The 20,972-nt window shown below is 30.5% G+C and overlaps 1 protein-coding gene across 1 annotated transcript in view; it reads left to right on the forward strand.

The window, feature by feature from the left end:
- eif3d (eukaryotic translation initiation factor 3, subunit D) overlaps window positions 1-20,958 on the forward strand; it is a 46,063-nt gene extending 25,105 nt beyond the window's left edge. The window contains exons 13-16 of the mRNA XM_041063212.1: window positions 19,779-19,921; window positions 20,194-20,386; window positions 20,488-20,581; window positions 20,849-20,958. Of these exons, the coding sequence (XP_040919146.1) occupies window positions 19,779-19,921; window positions 20,194-20,386; window positions 20,488-20,581; window positions 20,849-20,862 (444 nt within the window). The 3' untranslated portion in view covers window positions 20,863-20,958. The remainder of the gene's footprint in view (window positions 1-19,778; window positions 19,922-20,193; window positions 20,387-20,487; window positions 20,582-20,848) is intronic.
- The last annotated feature ends 14 nt before the right edge of the window (window positions 20,959-20,972 follow it).

Below are 20,972 nucleotides of genomic sequence, written 5' to 3' on the forward strand. Positions count from 1 at the left end.
AACGTCATAGTATAGTATGGCGTTTTTTTCGGACAAAAAAAGTCAAAAATTTTTTCGACCTCCAAAAGTCATAAAAAACGTCATAGTATAGTAAGGCGTTTTTTTCAGACAAAAAAAGTCAAAAATTTTTTCGACCTCCAAAAGTCATAAAAAACGTCATAGTATAGTAAGGCGTTTTTTTCGGACAAAAAAAGTCAAAAATTTTTTCGACCTCCAAAAGTCATAAAAAACGTCATAGTATAGTAAGGCGTTTTTTTCGGACAAAAAAAGTCAAAAAATTTTTTGATCTCCAAAAGTCATAAAAAACGTCATAGTATAGTAAGGAGTCAAAATCGGACAAAAAAAGTCAAAAAAATTTTCGACCTCCAAAAGTCATAAAAAACGTCATAGTATAGTAAGGCGTTTTTTTCGGACAAAAAAAGTCAAAAATTTTTTCGATCTCCAAAAGTCATAAAAAACGTCATAGTATAGTAAGGCGTCAAAATCGGACAAAAAAAGTCAAAAAATTTTTCGACCTCCAAAAGTCATAAAAAACGTCATAGTATAGTAAGGCGTTTTTTTCGGACAAAAAAAGTCAAAAATTTTTTCGACCTCCAAAAGTCATAAAAAACGTCATAGTATAGTATGGCGTTTTTTTCGGACAAAAAAAGTCAAAAAAATTTTCGACCTCCAAAAGTCATAAAAAACGTCATAGTATAGTAAGGCGTTTTTTTCGGACAAAAAAAGTAAAAAAATTTTTTTCGATCTCCAAAAGTCATAAAAAACGTCATAGTATAGTATGCCGTTTTTTTCGGACAAAAAAAGTCAAAAATTTTTTCGATCTCCAAAAGTCATAAAAAACGTCATAGTATAGTAAGGCGTCAAAATCGGACAAAAAAAGTCAAAAATGTTTTCGACCTCCAAAAGTCATAAAAAACATCATAGTATAGTAAGGCGTTTTTTTCGGACAAAAAAAGTCTAAAAATTTTTCGACCTCCAAAAGTCATAAAAAACGTCATAGTATAGTAAGGCGTTTTTTTTCAGACAAAAAAAGTCAAAATTTTTTTCGACCTCCAAAAGTCATAAAAAACGTCATAGTATAGTATGTCGTTTTTTTCGGACAAAAAAAGTCAAAAAATTTTTCGACCTCCAAAAGTCATAAAAAACGTCATAGTATAGTATGGCGTTTTTTTCGGACAAAAAAAGTCAAAAATTTTTTCGACCTCCAAAAGTCATAAAAAACGTCATAGTATAGTAAGGCGTTTTTTTCGGACAAAAAAAGTCAAAAATTTTTTCGACCTCCAAAAGTCATAAAAAATGTCATAGTATAGTATGTCGTTTTTTTCGGACAAAAAAAGTCAAAATTTTTTTCGACCTCCAAAAGTCATAAAAAACGTCATAGTATAGTAAGGCGTTTTTTTCGGACAAAAAAAGTCAAAAATTTTTTCGACCTCCAAAAGTCATAAAAAACGTCATAGTATAGTAAGGCGTTTTTTTCGGACAAAAAAAGTCTAAAAATTTTTCGACCTCCAAAAGTCATAAAAAACGTCATAGTATAGTATGGCGTTTTTTTCGGACAAAAAAAGTCAAAAAATTTTTCGACCTCCAAAAGTCATAAAAAACGTCATAGTATAGTAAGGCGTTTTTTTCGGACAAAAAAAGTAAAAAAAATTTTTTCGATCTCCAAAAGTCATAAAAAACGTCATAGTATAGTATGCCGTTTTTTTCGGACAAAAAAAGTCAAAAATTTTTTCGATCTCCAAAAGTCATAAAAAACGTCATAGTATAGTAAGGCGTCAAAATCGGACAAAAAAAGTCAAAAATGTTTTCGACCTCCAAAAGTCATAAAAAACATCATAGTATAGTAAGGCGTTTTTTTCGGACAAAAAAAGTCTAAAAATTTTTCGACCTCCAAAAGTCATAAAAAACGTCATAGTATAGTAAGGCGTTTTTTTTCGGACAAAAAAAGTCAAAATTTTTTTCGACCTCCAAAAGTCATAAAAAACGTCATAGTATAGTATGTCGTTTTTTTCGGACAAAAAAAGTCAAAAAATTTTTCGACCTCCAAAAGTCATAAAAAACGTCATAGTATAGTATGGCGTTTTTTTCGGACAAAAAAAGTCAAAAATTTTTTCGACCTCCAAAAGTCATAAAAAACGTCATAGTATAGTAAGGCGTTTTTTTCGGACAAAAAAAGTCAAAAATTTTTTCGACCTCCAAAAGTCATAAAAAACGTCATAGTATAGTATGTCGTTTTTTTCGGACAAAAAAAGTCAAAAATTTTTTCGACCTCCAAAAGTCATAAAAAACGTCATAGTATAGTAAGGCGTTTTTTTCGGACAAAAAAAGTCAAAATTTTTTTCGACCTCCAAAAGTCATAAAAAACGTCATAGTATAGTAAGGCGTTTTTTTCGGACAAAAAAAGTCTAAAAATTTTTCGACCTCCAAAAGTCATAAAAAACGTCATAGTATAGTATGTCGTTTTTTTCGGACAAAAAAAGTAAAAAAAATTTTCGACCTCCAAAAGTCATAAAAAACATCATAGTATAGTAAGGCGTTTTTTTCGGACAAAAAAAGTCAAAATTTTTTTCAACCTCCAAAAGTCATAAAAAAACGTCATAGTATAGTAAGGCGTTTTTTTCGGGCAAAAAAAGTCAAAAAAATTTTTGATCTCCAAAAGTCATAAAAAACGTCATAGTATAGTAAGGAGTCAAAATCGGACAAAAAAAGTCAAAAAATTTTTTGACCTCCAAAAGTCATAAAAAACGTCATAGTATAGTAAGGCGTTTTTTTCGGACAAAAAAAGTCAAAATTTTTTTCGACCTCCAAAAGTCATAAAAAACGTCATAGTATAGTAAGGCGTTTTTTTCGGACAAAAAAAGTCTAAAAATTTTTCGACCTCCAAAAGTCATAAAAAACGTCATAGTATAGTAAGGCGTTTTTTTCAGACAAAAAAAGTCAAAATTTTTTTCGACCTCCAAAAGTCATAAAAAACGTCATAGTATAGTATGTCGTTTTTTTCGGACAAAAAAAGTCAAAAATTTTTTCGACCTCCAAAAGTCATAAAAAACGTCATAGTATAGTATGGCGTTTTTTTCGGACAAAAAAAGTCAAAAATTTTTTCGACCTCCAAAAGTCATAAAAAACGTCATAGTATAGTAAGGCGTTTTTTTCGGACAAAAAAAGTCAAAATTTTTTTCGACCTCCAAAAGTCATAAAAAAACGTCATAGTATAGTAAGGCGTTTTTTTCGGACAAAAAAAGTCAAAAAAATTTTCGACCTCCAAAAGTCATAAAAAACGTCATAGTATAGTAAGGCGTTTTTTTCGGACAAAAAAAGTCAAAAAATTTTTTGATCTCCAAAAGTCATAAAAAACGTCATAGTATAGTAAGGAGTCAAAATCGGACAAAAAAAGTCAAAAATTTTTTCAACCTCCAAAAGTCATAAAAAACATCATAGTATAGTAAGGCGTTTTTTTCGGGCAAAAAAAGTCAAAAAAATTTTTGATCTCCAAAAGTCATAAAAAACGTCATAGTATAGTAAGGAGTCAAAATCGGACAAAAAAAGTCAAAAAATTTTTTTACCTCCAAAAGTCATAAAAAACGTCATAGTATAGTAAGGCGTTTTTTTCGGACAAAAAAAGTCAAAATTTTTTTCGACCTCCAAAAGTCATAAAAAACGTCATAGTATAGTATGTCGTTTTTTTCGGACAAAAAAAGTCAAAAAATTTTTCGACCTCCAAAAGTCATAAAAAACATAGTATAGTAAGGCGTTTTTTTCGGACAAAAAAAGTCAAAAAAATTTTCGATCTCCAAAAGTCATAAAAAACGTCATAGTATAGTAAGGCGTCAAAATCGGACAAAAAAAGTCAAAAATTTTTTCGATCTCCAAAAGTCATAAAAAACGTCATAGTATAGTAAGGCGTCAAAATCGGACAAAAAAAGTCAAAAATGTTTTCGACCTCCAAAAGTTATAAAAAACATCATAGTATAGTAAGGCGTTTTTTTCGGACAAAAAAAGTCAAAATTTTTTTCGACCTCCAAAAGTCATAAAAAACGTCATAGTATAGTAAGGCGTTTTTTTCGGACAAAAAAAGTCAAAAATTTTTTCGATCTCCAAAAGTCATAAAAAACGTCATAGTATAGTAAGGCGTCAAAATCGGACAAAAAAAGTCAAAAATGTTTTCGACCTCCAAAAGTCATTAAAAACGTCATAGTATAGTAAGGCATTTTTTTCGGACAAAAAAAGTCAAAAAATTTTTCGACCTCCAAAAGTCATAAAAAACGTCATAGTATAGTAAGGCGTTTTTTTCGGACAAAAAAAGTCAAAATTTTTTTAGACCTCCAAAAGTCATAAAAAACGTCATAGTATAGTACGTCGTTTTTTTCGGACAAAAAAAGTCAAAAATTTTTTCGACCTCCAAAAGTCATAAAAAACGTCATAGTATAGTATGTCGTTTTTTTCGGACAAAAAAAGTCAAAAAAATTTTCGACCTCCAAAAGTCATAAAAAACGTCATAGTATAGTAAGTCGTTTTTTTCGGACAAAAAAAGTCAAAAATTTTTTCGATCTCCAAAAGTCATAAAAAACGTCATAGTATAGTATGGCGTTTTTTTCGGACAAAAAAAGTCAAAAATTTTTTCGATCTCCAAAAGTCATAAAAAACGTCATAGTATAGTATGGCGTTTTTTTCGGACAAAAAAAGTCAAAAAATTTTTCGATCTCCAAAAGTCATAAAAAACGTCATAGTATAGTAAGGCGTCAAAATCGGACAAAAAAAGTCAAAAAATTTTTCGACCTCCAAAAGTCATAAAAAACATCATAGTATAGTAAGGCGTTTTTTTCGGACAAAAAAAGTCAAAAATTTTTTCGACCTCCAAAAGTCATAAAAAACGTCATAGTATAGTATGTCGTTTTTTTCGGACAAAAAAAGTCAAAAATTTTTTCGACCTCCAAAAGTCATAAAAAACGTCATAGTATAGTATGTCGTTTTTTTTCGGACAAAAAAAGTCAAAAATTTTTTCGACCTCCAAAAGTCATAAAAAACGTCATAGTATAGTAAGGCGTTTTTTTCGGACAAAAAAAGTCTAAAAATTTTTCGACCTCCAAAAGTCATAAAAAACGTCATAGTATAGTAAGGCGTTTTTTTCAGACAAAAAAAGTCAAAAATTTTTTCGACCTCCAAAAGTCATAAAAAACGTCATAGTATAGTAAGGCGTTTTTTTCGGACAAAAAAAGTCAAAAATTTTTTCGACCTCCAAAAGTCATAAAAAACGTCATAGTATAGTAAGGCGTTTTTTTCGGACAAAAAAAGTCAAAAAATTTTTTGATCTCCAAAAGTCATAAAAAACGTCATAGTATAGTAAGGAGTCAAAATCGGACAAAAAAAGTCAAAAAATTTTTCGACCTCCAAAAGTCATAAAAAACGTCATAGTATAGTAAGGCGTTTTTTTCGGACAAAAAAAGTCAAAAAAAATTTCGATCTCCAAAAGTCATAAAAAAACGTCATAGTATAGTAAGGAGTCAAAATCGGACAAAAAAAGTCAAAAAATTTTTCGACCTCCAAAAGTCATAAAAAACGTCATAGTATAGTAAGGCGTTTTTTTCGGACAAAAAAAGTCAAAAATTTTTTCGACCTCCAAAAGTCATAAAAAACGTCATAGTATAGTAAGGCGTTTTTTTCGGACAAAAAAAGTCTAAAAATTTTTCGACCTCCAAAAGTCATAAAAGACGTCATAGTATAGTAAGGCGTTTTTTTCGGACAAAAAAAGTCTAAAAATTTTTCGACCTCCAAAAGTCATAAAAAACGTCATAGTATAGTATGTCGTTTTTTTCGGACAAAACAAGTCAAAAAATTTTTCGACCTCCAAAAGTCATAAAAAACGTCATAGTATAGTAAGGCGTTTTTTTCGGACAAAAAAAGTCAAAAAATTTTTCGACCTCCAAAAGTCATAAAAAACATCATAGTATAGTAAGGCGTTTTTTTCGGACAAAAAAAGTCAAAAATTTTTTCGACCTCCAAAAGTCATAAAAAACGTCATAGTATAGTAAGGCGTTTTTTTCGGACAAAAAATTTTTTGATCTCCAAAAGTCATAAAAAACGTCATAGTATAGTAAGGAGTCAAAATCGGACAAAAAAAGTCAAAAAAATTTTCGACCTCCAAAAGTCATAAAAAACGTCATAGTATAGTAAGGCGTTTTTTTCGGACAAAAAAAGTCAAAAATTTTTTCGATCTCCAAAAGTCATAAAAAACGTCATAGTATAGTAAGGCGTCAAAATCGGACAAAAAAAGTCAAAAAATTTTTCGACCTCCAAAAGTCATAAAAAACGTCATAGTATAGTAAGGCGTTTTTTTCGGACAAAAAAAGTCAAAAATTTTTTCGACCTCCAAAAGTCATAAAAAACGTCATAGTATAGTATGGCGTTTTTTTCGGACAAAAAAAGTCAAAAAATTTTTCGACCTCCAAAAGTCATAAAAAACGTCATAGTATAGTAAGGCGTTTTTTTCGGACAAAAAAAGTAAAAAAAAATTTTTCGATCTCCAAAAGTCATAAAAAACGTCATAGTATAGTATGCCGTTTTTTTCGGACAAAAAAAGTCAAAAATTTTTTCGATCTCCAAAAGTCATAAAAAACGTCATAGTATAGTAAGGCGTCAAAATCGGACAAAAAAAGTCAAAAATGTTTTCGACCTCCAAAAGTCATAAAAAACATCATAGTATAGTAAGGCGTTTTTTTCGGACAAAAAAAGTCTAAAAATTTTTCGACCTCCAAAAGTCATAAAAAACGTCATAGTATAGTAAGGCGTTTTTTTCGGACAAAAAAAGTCAAAAAATTTTTCGACCTCCAAAAGTCGTAAAAAACGTCATAGTATAGTATGGCGGTTTTTTTTGGCAAAAAAAGTCAAAAAAATTTTCGATCTCCAAAAGTCATAAAAAACGTCATAGTATAGTAAGGCGTCAAAATCGGACAAAAAAAGTCAAAAAATTTTTCGACCTCCAAAAGTCATAAAAGACGTCATAGTATAGTAAGGCGTTTTTTTCGGACAAAAAAAGTCTAAAAATTTTTCGACCTCCAAAAGTCATAAAAAACGTCATAGTATAGTAAGGCGTTTTTTTTCAGACAAAAAAAGTCAAAAATTTTTTCGACCTCCAAAAGTCATAAAAAACGTCATAGTATAGTAAGGCGTTTTTTTCGGACAATAAAAGTCAAAAATTTTTTCGACCTCCAAAAGTCATAAAAAACGTCATAGTATAGTATGTCGTTTTTTTCGGACAAAACAAGTCAAAAAATTTTTCGACCTCCAAAAGTCATAAAAAACGTCATAGTATAGTAAGGCGTTTTTTTCGGACAAAAAAAGTCAAAAAATTTTTCGACCTCCAAAAGTCATAAAAAACATCATAGTATAGTAAGGCGTTTTTTTCGGACAAAAAAAGTCAAAAAATTTTTCGACCTCCAAAAGTCATAAAAAACGTCATAGTATAGTAAGGCGTTTTTTTCGGACAAAAAATTTTTTGATCTCCAAAAGTCATAAAAAACGTCATAGTATAGTAAGGAGTCAAAATCGGACAAAAAAAGTCAAAAAAATTTTCGACCTCCAAAAGTCATAAAAAACGTCATAGTATAGTAAGGCGTTTTTTTCGGACAAAAAAAGTCAAAAATTTTTTCGATCTCCAAAAGTCATAAAAAACGTCATAGTATAGTAAGGCGTCAAAATCGGACAAAAAAAGTCAAAAAATTTTTCGACCTCCAAAAGTCATAAAAAACGTCATAGTATAGTAAGGCGTTTTTTTCGGACAAAAAAAGTCAAAAATTTTTTCGACCTCCAAAAGTCATAAAAAACGTCATAGTATAGTATGGCGTTTTTTTCGGACAAAAAAAGTCAAAAAAATTTTCGACCTCCAAAAGTCATAAAAAACGTCATAGTATAGTAAGGCGTTTTTTTCGGACAAAAAAAGTAAAAAAATTTTTTTCGATCTCCAAAAGTCATAAAAAACGTCATAGTATAGTATGCCGTTTTTTTCGGACAAAAAAAGTCAAAAATTTTTTCGATCTCCAAAAGTCATAAAAAACGTCATAGTATAGTAAGGCGTCAAAATCGGACAAAAAAAGTCAAAAATGTTTTCGACCTCCAAAAGTCATAAAAAACATCATAGTATAGTAAGGCGTTTTTTTCGGACAAAAAAAGTCTAAAAATTTTTCGACCTCCAAAAGTCATAAAAAACGTCATAGTATAGTAAGGCGTTTTTTTTTCAGACAAAAAAAGTCAAAATTTTTTTCGACCTCCAAAAGTCATAAAAAACGTCATAGTATAGTATGTCGTTTTTTTCGGACAAAAAAAGTCAAAAAATTTTTCGACCTCCAAAAGTCATAAAAAACGTCATAGTATAGTATGGCGTTTTTTTCGGACAAAAAAAGTCAAAAATTTTTTCGACCTCCAAAAGTCATAAAAAACGTCATAGTATAGTAAGGCGTTTTTTTCGGACAAAAAAAGTCAAAAATTTTTTCGACCTCCAAAAGTCATAAAAAATGTCATAGTATAGTATGTCGTTTTTTTCGGACAAAAAAAGTCAAAATTTTTTTCGACCTCCAAAAGTCATAAAAAACGTCATAGTATAGTAAGGCGTTTTTTTCGGACAAAAAAAGTCAAAAATTTTTTCGACCTCCAAAAGTCATAAAAAACGTCATAGTATAGTAAGGCGTTTTTTTCGGACAAAAAAAGTCTAAAAATTTTTCGACCTCCAAAAGTCATAAAAAACGTCATAGTATAGTATGGCGTTTTTTTCGGACAAAAAAAGTCAAAAAATTTTTCGACCTCCAAAAGTCATAAAAAACGTCATAGTATAGTAAGGCGTTTTTTTCGGACAAAAAAAGTAAAAAAAATTTTTTCGATCTCCAAAAGTCATAAAAAACGTCATAGTATAGTATGCCGTTTTTTTCGGACAAAAAAAGTCAAAAATTTTTTCGATCTCCAAAAGTCATAAAAAACGTCATAGTATAGTAAGGCGTCAAAATCGGACAAAAAAAGTCAAAAATGTTTTCGACCTCCAAAAGTCATAAAAAACATCATAGTATAGTAAGGCGTTTTTTTCGGACAAAAAAAGTCTAAAAATTTTTCGACCTCCAAAAGTCATAAAAAACGTCATAGTATAGTAAGGCGTTTTTTTTCAGACAAAAAAAGTCAAAATTTTTTTCGACCTCCAAAAGTCATAAAAAACGTCATAGTATAGTATGTCGTTTTTTTCGGACAAAAAAAGTCAAAAAATTTTTCGACCTCCAAAAGTCATAAAAAACGTCATAGTATAGTATGGCGTTTTTTTCGGACAAAAAAAGTCAAAAATTTTTTCGACCTCCAAAAGTCATAAAAAACGTCATAGTATAGTAAGGCGTTTTTTTCGGACAAAAAAAGTCAAAAATTTTTTCGACCTCCAAAAGTCATAAAAAACGTCATAGTATAGTATGTCGTTTTTTTCGGACAAAAAAAGTCAAAAATTTTTTCGACCTCCAAAAGTCATAAAAAACGTCATAGTATAGTAAGGCGTTTTTTTCGGACAAAAAAAGTCAAAATTTTTTTCGACCTCCAAAAGTCATAAAAAACGTCATAGTATAGTAAGGCGTTTTTTTCGGACAAAAAAAGTCTAAAAATTTTTCGACCTCCAAAAGTCATAAAAAACGTCATAGTATAGTATGTCGTTTTTTTCGGACAAAAAAAGTAAAAAAAATTTTCGACCTCCAAAAGTCATAAAAAACATCATAGTATAGTAAGGCGTTTTTTTCGGACAAAAAAAGTCAAAATTTTTTTCAACCTCCAAAAGTCATAAAAAAACGTCATAGTATAGTAAGGCGTTTTTTTCGGGCAAAAAAAGTCAAAAAAATTTTTGATCTCCAAAAGTCATAAAAAACGTCATAGTATAGTAAGGAGTCAAAATCGGACAAAAAAAGTCAAAAAATTTTTTGACCTCCAAAAGTCATAAAAAACGTCATAGTATAGTAAGGCGTTTTTTTCGGACAAAAAAAGTCAAAATTTTTTTCGACCTCCAAAAGTCATAAAAAACGTCATAGTATAGTAAGGCGTTTTTTTCGGACAAAAAAAGTCTAAAAATTTTTCGACCTCCAAAAGTCATAAAAAACGTCATAGTATAGTAAGGCGTTTTTTTCAGACAAAAAAAGTCAAAATTTTTTTCGACCTCCAAAAGTCATAAAAAACGTCATAGTATAGTATGTCGTTTTTTTCGGACAAAAAAAGTCAAAAATTTTTTCGACCTCCAAAAGTCATAAAAAACGTCATAGTATAGTATGGCGTTTTTTTCGGACAAAAAAAGTCAAAAATTTTTTCGACCTCCAAAAGTCATAAAAAACGTCATAGTATAGTAAGGCGTTTTTTTCGGACAAAAAAAGTCAAAATTTTTTTCGACCTCCAAAAGTCATAAAAAAACGTCATAGTATAGTAAGGCGTTTTTTTCGGACAAAAAAAGTCAAAAAATTTTTCGACCTCCAAAAGTCATAAAAAACGTCATAGTATAGTAAGGCGTTTTTTTCGGACAAAAAAAGTCAAAAAATTTTTTGATCTCCAAAAGTCATAAAAAACGTCATAGTATAGTAAGGAGTCAAAATCGGACAAAAAAAGTCAAAAATTTTTTCAACCTCCAAAAGTCATAAAAAACATCATAGTATAGTAAGGCGTTTTTTTCGGGCAAAAAAAGTCAAAAAAATTTTTGATCTCCAAAAGTCATAAAAAACGTCATAGTATAGTAAGGAGTCAAAATCGGACAAAAAAAGTCAAAAAATTTTTTTACCTCCAAAAGTCATAAAAAACGTCATAGTATAGTAAGGCGTTTTTTTCGGACAAAAAAAGTCAAAATTTTTTTCGACCTCCAAAAGTCATAAAAAACGTCATAGTATAGTATGTCGTTTTTTTCGGACAAAAAAAGTCAAAAAATTTTTCGACCTCCAAAAGTCATAAAAAACATAGTATAGTAAGGCGTTTTTTTCGGACAAAAAAAGTCAAAAAAATTTTCGATCTCCAAAAGTCATAAAAAACGTCATAGTATAGTAAGGCGTCAAAATCGGACAAAAAAAGTCAAAAATTTTTTCGATCTCCAAAAGTCATAAAAAACGTCATAGTATAGTAAGGCGTCAAAATCGGACAAAAAAAGTCAAAAATGTTTTCGACCTCCAAAAGTTATAAAAAACATCATAGTATAGTAAGGCGTTTTTTTCGGACAAAAAAAGTCAAAATTTTTTTCGACCTCCAAAAGTCATAAAAAACGTCATAGTATAGTAAGGCGTTTTTTTCGGACAAAAAAAGTCAAAAATTTTTTCGATCTCCAAAAGTCATAAAAAACGTCATAGTATAGTAAGGCGTCAAAATCGGACAAAAAAAGTCAAAAATGTTTTCGACCTCCAAAAGTCATTAAAAACGTCATAGTATAGTAAGGCATTTTTTTCGGACAAAAAAAGTCAAAAAATTTTTCGACCTCCAAAAGTCATAAAAAACGTCATAGTATAGTAAGGCGTTTTTTTCGGACAAAAAAAGTCAAAAAAAATTTCGATCTCCAAAAGTCATAAAAAAACGTCATAGTATAGTAAGGAGTCAAAATCGGACAAAAAAAGTCAAAAAATTTTTCGACCTCCAAAAGTCATAAAAAACGTCATAGTATAGTAAGGCGTTTTTTTCGGACAAAAAAAGTCAAAAATTTTTTCGACCTCCAAAAGTCATAAAAAACGTCATAGTATAGTAAGGCGTTTTTTTCGGACAAAAAAAGTCTAAAAATTTTTCGACCTCCAAAAGTCATAAAAAACGTCATAGTATAGTAAGGCGTTTTTTTCAGACAAAAAAAGTCAAAAATTTTTTCGACCTCCAAAAGTCATAAAAAACGTCATAGTATAGTAAGGCGTTTTTTTCGGACAAAAAAAGTCAAAAATTTTTTCGACCTCCAAAAGTCATAAAAAACGTCATAGTATAGTAAGGCGTTTTTTTCGGACAAAAAAAGTCAAAAAATTTTTTGATCTCCAAAAGTCATAAAAAACGTCATAGTATAGTAAGGAGTCAAAATCGGACAAAAAAAGTCAAAAAATTTTTCGACCTCCAAAAGTCATAAAAAACGTCATAGTATAGTAAGGCGTTTTTTTCGGACAAAAAAAGTCAAAAAAAATTTCGATCTCCAAAAGTCATAAAAAAACGTCATAGTATAGTAAGGAGTCAAAATCGGACAAAAAAAGTCAAAAAATTTTTCGACCTCCAAAAGTCATAAAAAACGTCATAGTATAGTAAGGCGTTTTTTTCGGACAAAAAAAGTCAAAAAATTTTTCGACCTCCAAAAGTCATAAAAAACGTCATAGTATAGTAAGTCGTTTTTTTCGGACAAAAAAAGTCAAAAATTTTTTCGATCTCCAAAAGTCATAAAAAACGTCATAGTATAGTATGGCGTTTTTTTCGGACAAAAAAAGTCAAAAATTTTTTCGATCTCCAAAAGTCATAAAAAACGTCATAGTATAGTATGGCGTTTTTTTCGGACAAAAAAAGTCAAAAAATTTTTCGATCTCCAAAAGTCATAAAAAACGTCATAGTATAGTAAGGCGTCAAAATCGGACAAAAAAAGTCAAAAAATTTTTCGACCTCCAAAAGTCATAAAAAACATCATAGTATAGTAAGGCGTTTTTTTCGGACAAAAAAAGTCAAAAATTTTTTCGACCTCCAAAAGTCATAAAAAACGTCATAGTATAGTATGTCGTTTTTTTCGGACAAAAAAAGTCAAAAATTTTTTCGACCTCCAAAAGTCATAAAAAACGTCATAGTATAGTATGTCGTTTTTTTTCGGACAAAAAAAGTCAAAAATTTTTTCGACCTCCAAAAGTCATAAAAAACGTCATAGTATAGTAAGGCGTTTTTTTCGGACAAAAAAAGTCTAAAAATTTTTCAACCTCCAAAAGTCATAAAAAACGTCATAGTATAGTAAGGCGTTTTTTTCAGACAAAAAAAGTCAAAAATTTTTTCGACCTCCAAAAGTCATAAAAAACGTCATAGTATAGTAAGGCGTTTTTTTCGGACAAAAAAAGTCAAAAATTTTTTCGACCTCCAAAAGTCATAAAAAACGTCATAGTATAGTAAGGCGTTTTTTTCGGACAAAAAAAGTCAAAAATTTTTTCGACCTCCAAAAGTCATAAAAAACGTCATAGTATAGTAAGGCGTTTTTTTCGGACAAAAAAAGTCTAAAAATTTTTCGACCTCCAAAAGTCATAAAAAACGTCATAGTATAGTAAGGCGTTTTTTTCAGACAAAAAAAGTCAAAAATTTTTTCGACCTCCAAAAGTCATAAAAAACGTCATAGTATAGTAAGGCGTTTTTTTCGGACAAAAAAGTCAAAAATTTTTTCGACCTCCAAAAGTCATAAAAAACGTCATAGTATAGTAAGGCGTTTTTTTCGGACAAAAAAAGTCAAAAAATTTTTTGATCTCCAAAAGTCATAAAAAACGTCATAGTATAGTAAGGAGTCAAAATCGGACAAAAAAAGTCAAAAAATTTTTCGACCTCCAAAAGTCATAAAAAACGTCATAGTATAGTAAGGCGTTTTTTTCGGACAAAAAAAGTCAAAAAAAATTTCGATCTCCAAAAGTCATAAAAAAACATAATAGTATAGTAAGGAGTCAAAATCGGACAAAAAAAGTCAAAAAATTTTTCGACCTCCAAAAGTCATAAAAAACGTCATAGTATAGTAAGGCGTTTTTTTCGGACAAAAAAAGTCAAAAAATTTTTCGACCTCCAAAAGTCATAAAAAACGTTATAGTATAGTATGTCGTTTTTTTCGGACAAAAAAAGTCAAAAATTTTTTCGACCTCCAAAAGTCATAAAAAACGTCATAGTATAGTATGTCGTTTTTTTCGGACAAAAAAAGTCAAAAATTTTTTCGACCTCCAAAAGTCATAAAAAACGTCATAGTATAGTAAGGCGTTTTTTTCGGACAAAAAAAGTCAAAAAATTTTTCGATCTCCAAAAGTCATAAAAAACGTCATAGTATAGTATGGCGTTTTTTTCGGACAAAAAAAGTCAAAAAATTTTTCGATCTCCAAAAGTCATAAAAAACGTCATAGTATAGTAAGGCGTCAAAATCGGACAAAAAAAGTCAAAAAATTTTTCGACCTCCAAAAGTCATAAAAAACATCATAGTATAGTAAGGCGTTTTTTTCGGACAAAAAAAGTCAAAAATTTTTTCGACCTCCAAAAGTCATAAAAAACGTCATAGTATAGTAAGGCGTTTTTTTCGGACAAAAAAAGTCAAAAATTTTTTCGACCTCCAAAAGTCATAAAAAACGTCATAGTATAGTAAGGCGTTTTTTTCGGACAAAAAAAGTCTAAAAATTTTTCGACCTCCAAAAGTCATAAAAAACGTCATAGTATAGTAAGGCGTTTTTTTCGGACAAAAAAAGTCAAAAAATTTTTCGACCTCCAAAAGTCATAAAAACGTCATAGTATAGTAAGGCGTTTTTTTCGGACAAAAAAAGTCTAAAAATTTTTCGACCTCCAAAAGTCATAAAAAACGTCATAGTATAGTAAGGCGTTTTTTTCGGACAAAAAAAGTCTAAAAATTTTTCGACCTCCAAAAGTCATAAAAAACGTCATAGTATAGTAAGGCGTTTTTTTCGGACAAAAAAAGTAAAAAAAAATTTTTCGATCTCCAAAAGTCATAAAAAACGTCATAGTATAGTATGCCGTTTTTTTCGGACAAAAAAAGTCAAAAATTTTTTCGATCTCCAAAAGTCATAAAAAACGTCATAGTATAGTAAGGCGTCAAAATCGGACAAAAAAAGTCAAAAATGTTTTCGACCTCCAAAAGTCATAAAAAACGTCATAGTATAGTAAGGCGTTTTTTTCGGACAAAAAAAGTCTAAAAATTTTTCGACCTCCAAAAGTCATAAAAAACGTCATAGTATAGTATGTCGTTTTTTTCGGACAAAAAAAGTCAAAAAATTTTTCGACCTCCAAAAGTCATAAAAAACGTCATAGTATAGTAAGGCGTTTTTTTCGGACAAAAAAAGTCAAAATTTTTTTCGACCTCCAAAAGTCATAAAAAACGTCATAGTATAGTAAGGCGTTTTTTTCGGACAAAAAAAGTCTAAAAATTTTTCGACCTCCAAAAGTCATAAAAAACGTCATAGTATATTATGTCGTTTTTTTCGGACAAAAAAAGTAAAAAAATTTTTCGACCTCCAAAAGTCATAAAAAACATCATAGTATAGTAAGGCGTTTTTTTCGGACAAAAAAAGTCAAAAATTTTTTCAACCTCCAAAAGTCATAAAAAAACATCATAGTATAGTAAGGCGTTTTTTTCGGGCAAAAAAAGTCAAAAAAATTTTTGATCTCCAAAAGTCATAAAAAACGTCATAGTATAGTAAGGAGTCAAAATCGGACAAAAAAAGTCAAAAAATTTTTTGACCTCCAAAAGTCATAAAAAACGTCATAGTATAGTAAGGCGTTTTTTTCGGACAAAAAAAGTCAAAATTTTTTTCGACCTCCAAAAGTCATAAAAAACGTCATAGTATAGTATGTCGTTTTTTTCGGACAAAAAAAGTCAAAAATTTTTTCGACCTCCAAAAGTCATAAAAAACGTCATAGTATAGCAAGGCGTCAAAATCGGACAAAAAAAGTCAAAAAATTTTTCGACCTCCAAAAGTCATAAAGAACGTCATAGTATAGTAAGGCGTTTTTTTCGGACAAAAAAAGTCAAAAAATTTTTCGACCTCCAAAAGTCATAAAAAACATAGTATAGTAAGGCGTTTTTTTCGGACAAAAAAAGTCAAAAAAAATTTCGATCTCCAAAAGTCATAAAAAACGTCATAGTATAGTAAGGAGTCAAAATCGGACAAAAAAAAGTCAAAAAATTTTTCGACCTCCAAAAGTCATAAAAAACGTCATAGTATAGTAAGGCGTTTTTTTCGGACAAAAAAAGTCAAAAATTTTTTCGACCTCCAAAAGTCATAAAAAACGTCATAGTATAGTATGTCGTTTTTTTCGGACAAAAAAAGTCTAAAAATTTTTCGACCTCCAAAAGTCATAAAAAACGTCATAGTATAGTATGTCGTTTTTTTCGGACAAAAAAAGTCAAAAATTTTTTCGACCTCCAAAAGTCATAAAAAACGTCATAGTATAGTAAGGCGTTTTTTTCGGACAAAAAAAATCAAAAAATTTTTCGACCTCCAAAAGTCATAAAAAACTTCATAGTATAGTAAGGCGTTTTTTTCGGACAAAAAAAGTCAAAAATTTTTTCGACCTCCAAAAGTCATAAAAAAACGTCATAGTATAGTAAGGCGTTTTTTTCGGGCAAAAAAAGTCAAAAAAAATTTTGATCTCCAAAAGTCATAAAAAACGTCATAGTATATTAAGGAGTCAAAATCGGACAAAAAAAGTCAAAAAATTTTTGACCTCCAAAAGTCATAAAAAACGTCATAGTATAGTAAGGCGTTTTTTTCGGACAAAAAAAGTCAAATTTTTTTTCGACCTCCAAAAGTCATAAAAAACGTCATAGTATAGTATGTCGTTTTTTTCGGACAAAAAAAGTCAAAAATTTTTTCGACCTCCAAAAGTCATAAAAAACGTCATAGTATAGTATGGCGTTTTTTTCGGACAAAAAAAGTCAAAAAAATTTTCGACCTCCAAAAGTCATAAAAAACGTCATAGTATAGTAAGGCGTTTTTTTCGGACAAAAAAAGTCAAAAATTTTTTCGATCTCCAAAAGTCATAAAAAACGTCATAGTATAGTATGGCGTTTTTTTCGGACAAAAGAAGTCAAAAAATTTTTCAATCTCCAAAAGTCATAAAAAACGTCATAGTATAGTAAGGCGTCAAAATCGGACAAAAAAAATCAAAAATGTTTTCGACCTCCAAAAGTCATAAAAAACATCATAGTATAGTAAGGCGTTTTTTTCGGACAAAAAAAGTCAAAAAATTTTTCGACCTCCAAAAGTCATAAAAAACGTCATAGTATAGTATGTCGTTTTTTTCGGACAAAAAAAGTTAAAAATTTTTTCGACCTCCAAAAGTCATAAAAAACGTCATAGTATAGTAAGGCGTTTTTTTCGGACAAAAAAAGTCAAAATTTTTTTCGACCTCCAAAAGTCATAAAAAACGTCATGGTATAGTAAGGCGTTTTTTTCGGACAAAAAAAGTCTAAAAGTTTTTCGACCTCCAAAAGTCATAAAAAACGTCATAGTATAGTATGTCGTTTTTTTCGTACAAAAAAAGTCAAAAATTTTTTCGACCTCCAAAAGTCATAAAAACGTCATAGTATAGTAAGGCGTTTTTTTCGGACAAAAAAAGTAAAAAAAATTTTCGACCTCCAAAAGTCATAAAAAACATCATAGTATAGTAAGGCGTTTTTTTCGGACAAAAAAAGTCAAAAAATTTTTCGACCTCCAAAAGTCATAAAAAAAACGTCATAGTATAGTAAGGCGTTTTTTTCGGACAAAAAAAGTAAAAAAAATTTTCGACCTCCAAAAGTCATAAAAAACATCATAGTATAGTAAGGCGTTTTTTTCGGACAAAAAAAGTCAAAAATTTTTTCGACCTCCAAAAGTCATAAAAAAACGTCATAGTATAGTAAGGCGTTTTTTTCGGGCAAAAAAAGTCAAAAAAATTTTCGATCTCCAAAAGTCATAAAAAACGTCATAGTATAGTAAGGCGTCAAAATCGGACAAAAAAAGTCAAAAAATTTTTCGACCTCCAAAAGTCATAAAAGACGTCATAGTATAGTAAGGCGTTTTTTTTCGGGTAAAAAAAGTCAAAAAATTTTTCGATCTCCAAAAGTCATAAAAAACGTCATAGTATAGTAAGGCGTTTTTTTCGGACAAAAAAAGTCAAAAATTTTTTCGACCTCCAAAAGTCATAAAAAACATCATAGTATAGTATGTCGTTTTTTTCGGACAAAAAAAGTCAAAAATTTTTCGACCTCCAAAAGTCATAAAAAACGTCATAGTATAGTAAGGCGTTTTTTTCGGACAAAAAAAGTCAAAAAATTTTTCGACCTCCAAAAGTCATAAAAAACGTCATAGTATAGTAAGGCGTTTTTTTCGGACAAAAAAAGTCAAAAAATTTTTCGATCTCCAAAAGTCATAAAAAACGTCATAGTATAGTAAGGCGTCAACATCGGACAAAAAAAGTCAAAAAAATTTTCGATCTCCAAAAGTCATAAAAAACGTCATAGTATAGTAAGGCGTCAAAATCGGACAAAAAAAGTCAAAAAAATTTTCGATCTCCAAAAGTCATAAAAAACGTCATAGTATAGTAAGGTGTTTTTTTTTTGGGCAAAAATAATCAAAAAATTTTTCGACCTCAAAATGTCATAAAAAACGTCATAGTATAGTAAGGCGTTTTTTTCGGGCAAAAAAAGTCAAAAATTTTTTCGACCTCCAAAAGTCATAAAAAACGTCATAGTATAGTATGGCGTTTTTTTCGGACAAAAAAAGTCAAAAAATTTTTCGACCTCCAAAAGTCTTAAAAAACGTCATAGTATAGTAAGGCGTCAAAATCGGACAAAAAAAGTCGAAATTTTTTTCGACCTCCAAAAGTCATAAAAAACGTCATAGTATAGTATGGCCTTTTTTTCGGACAAAAAAAGTCAAAATTTTTTTCGACCTCCGAAAGTCATAAAAAACGTCATAGTATAGTAAGGCGTTTTTTTTCGGGCAAAAAAAGTCAAAAAATTTTTCGACCTCCAAAAGTCATAAAAAATGTCATAGTATAGTAAGGCATCAAAATCGGACAAAAAAAGTCAAAAAATTTTTCGACCTCCAAAAGTCATAAAAAACGTCATAGTATAGTATGGCCTTTTTTTTCGGACAAAAAAAGTCAAAAAAATTTTCGACCTCAAAATGTCATAAAAAACGTCATAGTATAGTAAGGCGTTTCTTTCGGGCAAAAAAAGTCAAAAAATTTTTTCGACCTCAAAATGTCATAAAAAACGTCAAAATCGGACAAAAAAAGTCAAAAAAAATTTCGACCTCCAAAAGTCATAAAAAACGTCATAGTATAGTATGGCCTTTTTTTCGGGCAAAAAAAGTCAAAAAATTTTTCGACCTCAAAATGTCATAAAAAACGTCATAGTATAGTAAGGCTTTTTTTTCGGGCAAAAAAAGTCAAAATTTTTTTCGACCTCCAAAAGTCATAAAAAACATCATAGTATAGTATGGCCTTTTTTTCGGACAAAAAAAGTCAAAAATTTTTTCGACCTCAAACTGTCATAAAAAACGTCATAGTGTAGTAAGGAGGTTTTTTCGGGCAAAAAAAGTCAAAATTTTTTTCGACCTCAAAATGTCATAAAAAGCATCATAGTATAGTAAGGCGTCAAAATCGGACAAAAAAAGTCGAAAAAAATTTTCACCTCCAAAAGTCATAAAAAATGTCATACTTTAGAACGGCCTCAAAATCGGCCCAAAAAAGTCATACTTTAGTATGATCACCAAATGTCATAATAAACGTTGTAGTATAGTAAGGCTTCAAAATCAAAAAAGGCTCAGATTTGATAAATCACATTGTGTATTTGGATCTTGGTTAATCTGGTCTAGATTTGACAAGTCTAGGTTTGGTAGTTTTTGATCAGGACTTGGTTTGATATGGTGAAAAGCCCCTTTTTTGTTTTCAGATATCGAAAAAAGTAAACTCGAAATTGCCCCTGTTGTATCATCAGTGTGTGTGATAAAAAACCTTTGTGTGTAAGTAACTTTAAGACAAATTTGATTAGTCAGTATGACTAGAAAAGTGCTATATAAATGTTGTAAGTTTACCATTTACCTTTGTTTAATCATCAGTATTGTAATGGCGTCGACTGGCGTCAGAAGCTGGATTCTCAGAGAGGAGCCGTCCTGGCCACTGAGCTGAAGAATAACAGCTACAAACTGGCCCGCTGGACCTGCTGCGCCATGCTGGCTGGATCAGAGTACCTTAAACTGGGGTGAGGAACACACAAGTGATTTATTAAACTCTGTCTATGGATCTCTGCAAATACTTAAGGACTCAACTGTGTGTTTGCTTTTCCAGCTCCTGGGCTGGATGGCTTTGATACAAACTAATGTTTTTATAAAGTGTACATACCGATTCTGTGAGGAAGGATTCAGATTCATCCTGTGTAGTGACGATGAGCATGAATCCTAACACAGCAGCAGCTTATTCAGCAGGGGAAGTTTGGACTGGTTGATATTCACTGTGTCCCTGTGTGTCCTTCAGGTACGTGTCTCGGTACCACGTAAAGGATTCTGCTCGTCACGTCATCCTGGGCACCCAGCAGTTCAAACCCAACGAGTTCGCCAGCCAGATCAACCTGAGCATGGAGAACGCCTGGGGAATCCTCCGCTGCGTCATCGACATCTGCCGCAAGCTGGACGAGGGCAAGTACCTCATCCTCAAGGACCCGAACAAGGTGAGTCATCACAGTTTCTATTCACGCTTGGTGCTACGACGAGAGGCAGTTACGAATTGTTGGAGATAATGTTATGTTTTTTGGTTTTTTTTTAACAACAGCAAGTGATTCGGGTGTACAGCCTGCCTGACGGGACCTTCAGCTCTGATGAAGAGGACGAGGAGGAGGAGGATGAAGAGGACGAGGAGGAAGAAGGTGAGTTTCAGTAGTTACCGCAAATTTTACTCCACATGAACTTGTTCACTCTAATGCAAAATTAATTAGAATTTAATTTAGATTTTTTTTTTTTAAACATGCACAAAAAGTTTATGTTCAAGCTAAAAGTACCATGGCTCCAGGTGTTGGCTCCAGGTGTCAGCACCAGGGAGTCGTTTCCATCATAGCGTCAGTCTCCACGTTAATCCTTTTTGTTTACGTTGTGTTTACTGATGACTGTTTGTTTTTCTTCTCCTCTTGTTCTAGATGAAGAGAACTGAAGTGTGGAGTCAGCTCCAGTGACTAAAGCCTGCACCATACATACAGAAACAATTTAATTCCTTTTGACATTCAATAAAAATGATTGGCCAACTGCTGTTATTGGTGTTTT

Source organism: Toxotes jaculatrix, chromosome 18 (genome assembly GCF_017976425.1).
Source record: "Toxotes jaculatrix isolate fToxJac2 chromosome 18, fToxJac2.pri, whole genome shotgun sequence".
Taxonomy (NCBI): Eukaryota; Metazoa; Chordata; class Actinopteri; family Toxotidae; genus Toxotes; species Toxotes jaculatrix.